Consider the following 2,084-nt stretch of genomic DNA (forward strand, 5'->3'; position numbering starts at 1 on the left):
CTGCCTGCAGCTGCCTGCAGGGAGGCTGTAGCCAGGTGGGGTTGGGCTCTGCTGCCAGGCAGCCAGGGCCAGAAGAGAGGGACCCAGGCTCAAGCTGTGCCAGGGGAGGTTCAGGCTGGATGTTGTTAGGAAGTTGTTGTCAGAGAGAGTGGTTGGCATTGGAATGGGCTGCCCAGGGAGGTGTTGATGGCTTCCCAATAAAAGCAAGGGATGAAGGAAGGTGCAGAGGTTTCCCTTGCTTTAATGAGAAGTGATGCCAGGCACAGCTCAGATGCCCCTGCTCTGCAGTGCATCGAGCAGCTCTGTGCCCTCTGAGCTTACATCTTTCTTCTCTTCAGCTTCATTTTCATGCCCTTCTCTGAATGCATTGTCTTTGAGCTCCTGTTCCTCCTCTTCATCATGCTCTGGCAGAAGGTCACCTTGCACATAGGCATGCCCCAGAGGCTTGTCAAAGGCTCCTGTCTTCTCCCCCAGCTGGCTGTGCAGCCAGGAGAAAGCGCAGAGCCTGTGGGAAGGGCACAGGATCTTCAGGGTGGTCCCATCCTCATACTCTGCCACACAGAGCCCACAGGTCTTGTATTGGCCTCCCTGCCTGCAAGTGTGCAGCTTTGTCTTGTGAGCCCTCTTGTACCACCTTAAGCCAACCAGAAGTGGGATGGTGGCAGTCATGCTGCAGAATATGACCCAGAAGTCCTGCAGGCTGTGCATTTGCTGCAGCCTTTTGGCACTGCCTTTGCAAGGGCTCCAGCCAGGTTTGGGTGGTAGAAGTTTGATGTATTCCCCTTTCTTGCACTGCAAAAGTCTCTGCAGGTGCAGGGAGACCGAGTGCCCAGTGAAGAGTGAGGGTATCTTAACCAGCTGCTGAGCCTCCTCATCCTCAGCCTTCATGGTGGTCAGCTGCTCTGAGCCCACGTTGTGCACCACAGCGATCTGGTACCCAGCCTGCTGGGCGTGGAGCACCTTCTGGACAAAAGAGCAGTCCTTTGCCTTTATCAGTGCAACAGAGAGCTCAGAGGCTCTTCTTGGTGCTGGAGCATTCTCTATGGCATGGCAAGCATTTGGTGGTCTCACCTCCATCAAGAAGCCTGTCAGCTCTTCTGCTGGCAGCTGTGGCCCAAAGCATGCAGGTAGGGCTTTATAGGCAACACACTGGGAGCTGTCATTGTAAGCTACATAAGCCAAGGCTTCTGCTGGAGCAGCACTGCAGAAGGCAGTGAGCAGCACGAGTTGGAGGAGAGGGAGCCAAGGATTCATGCTGACTGCAGCTGGGGAGCTCTGGAGATAAAGTCCTAGGCTGATCTTGGAAGCATTAGAGACTGCCACAGAGGTCTCAGCAGGAGTTGAGCACTATGCCACAACCTGGGAGCCACAGCAGGCAGGAGCTGAAAGCCTGCTTCTGCCCTAGAGGTTTCTGCAGTGTTTTCTGGAGGTTGGGAGGTTCCCAGGATACAGCTCAGCTCTTGGGCTGCAGCTGCCAAGCAACATTGCTTACATCACCTCTGCAGGGCTGTGACATCACCCAGAGACTGCTTCCCGAGGCTGGGCCATGGAGCATCATTCCCAACCAGCTCCAGCTTCTCCCCTTCCTTTTTGGCCTGCTCCACACAGAATCACAGAAACATCTGATCCAGGGGCAGGACCTTACACTTAGCTCCTGCCTGACCCTGAGGGCAGGAATCCTGCCCAGTGAAGATCTCAGACATCCAGGCAGCCCATGCGGCTCTGGGGCTCCTGCTCCTCACTTTCTGCACCAAAACAATACAAAGTGCCATGCAAAAGGAGAGATGGGTTTGGAGATGCAGCCTGCCAGGACTCCTTGCTGGCAGATGCTTCAGTGCACCTTGAGTTGCTTCTCCTTGCAAGCTCACTCTCAACTATTCTTCTCTTCCCCCACTGCTGTCATTCTCATTTTCAACCTCCAGCAAAGAAATGGCTCATTCCTTACCTCTGGCCAGCAGCCTTCCCACGAGGATCCCTCCAGCTCCTCAGCCAGCACCCACTTAAGCAGTGCCTGCAAACCTCCTCCAGGGATGGGGAAGTTACAGTCCCTGGGCAGATGTTATTGAGCAGCAGCAACAGCTCAG

At 55.0% G+C, this 2,084-nt stretch overlaps 1 protein-coding gene across 1 annotated transcript; it reads right to left on the minus strand.

Moving 5' to 3' along the window:
- Window positions 1-267: 267 nt before the first annotated feature.
- Window positions 268-1,254, minus strand: ZNRF4 (zinc and ring finger 4). Its single transcript, XM_064174872.1, has one exon. It carries the CDS (start codon window positions 1,252-1,254, stop codon window positions 268-270), a length of 987 nt encoding a protein of 328 aa, XP_064030942.1.
- Between the last annotated feature and the right edge of the window lie 830 nt (window positions 1,255-2,084).

The sequence above is a fragment of the Pogoniulus pusillus genome, chromosome 41 (genome assembly GCF_015220805.1).
Source record: "Pogoniulus pusillus isolate bPogPus1 chromosome 41, bPogPus1.pri, whole genome shotgun sequence".
Taxonomy (NCBI): domain Eukaryota; kingdom Metazoa; phylum Chordata; class Aves; order Piciformes; family Lybiidae; genus Pogoniulus; species Pogoniulus pusillus.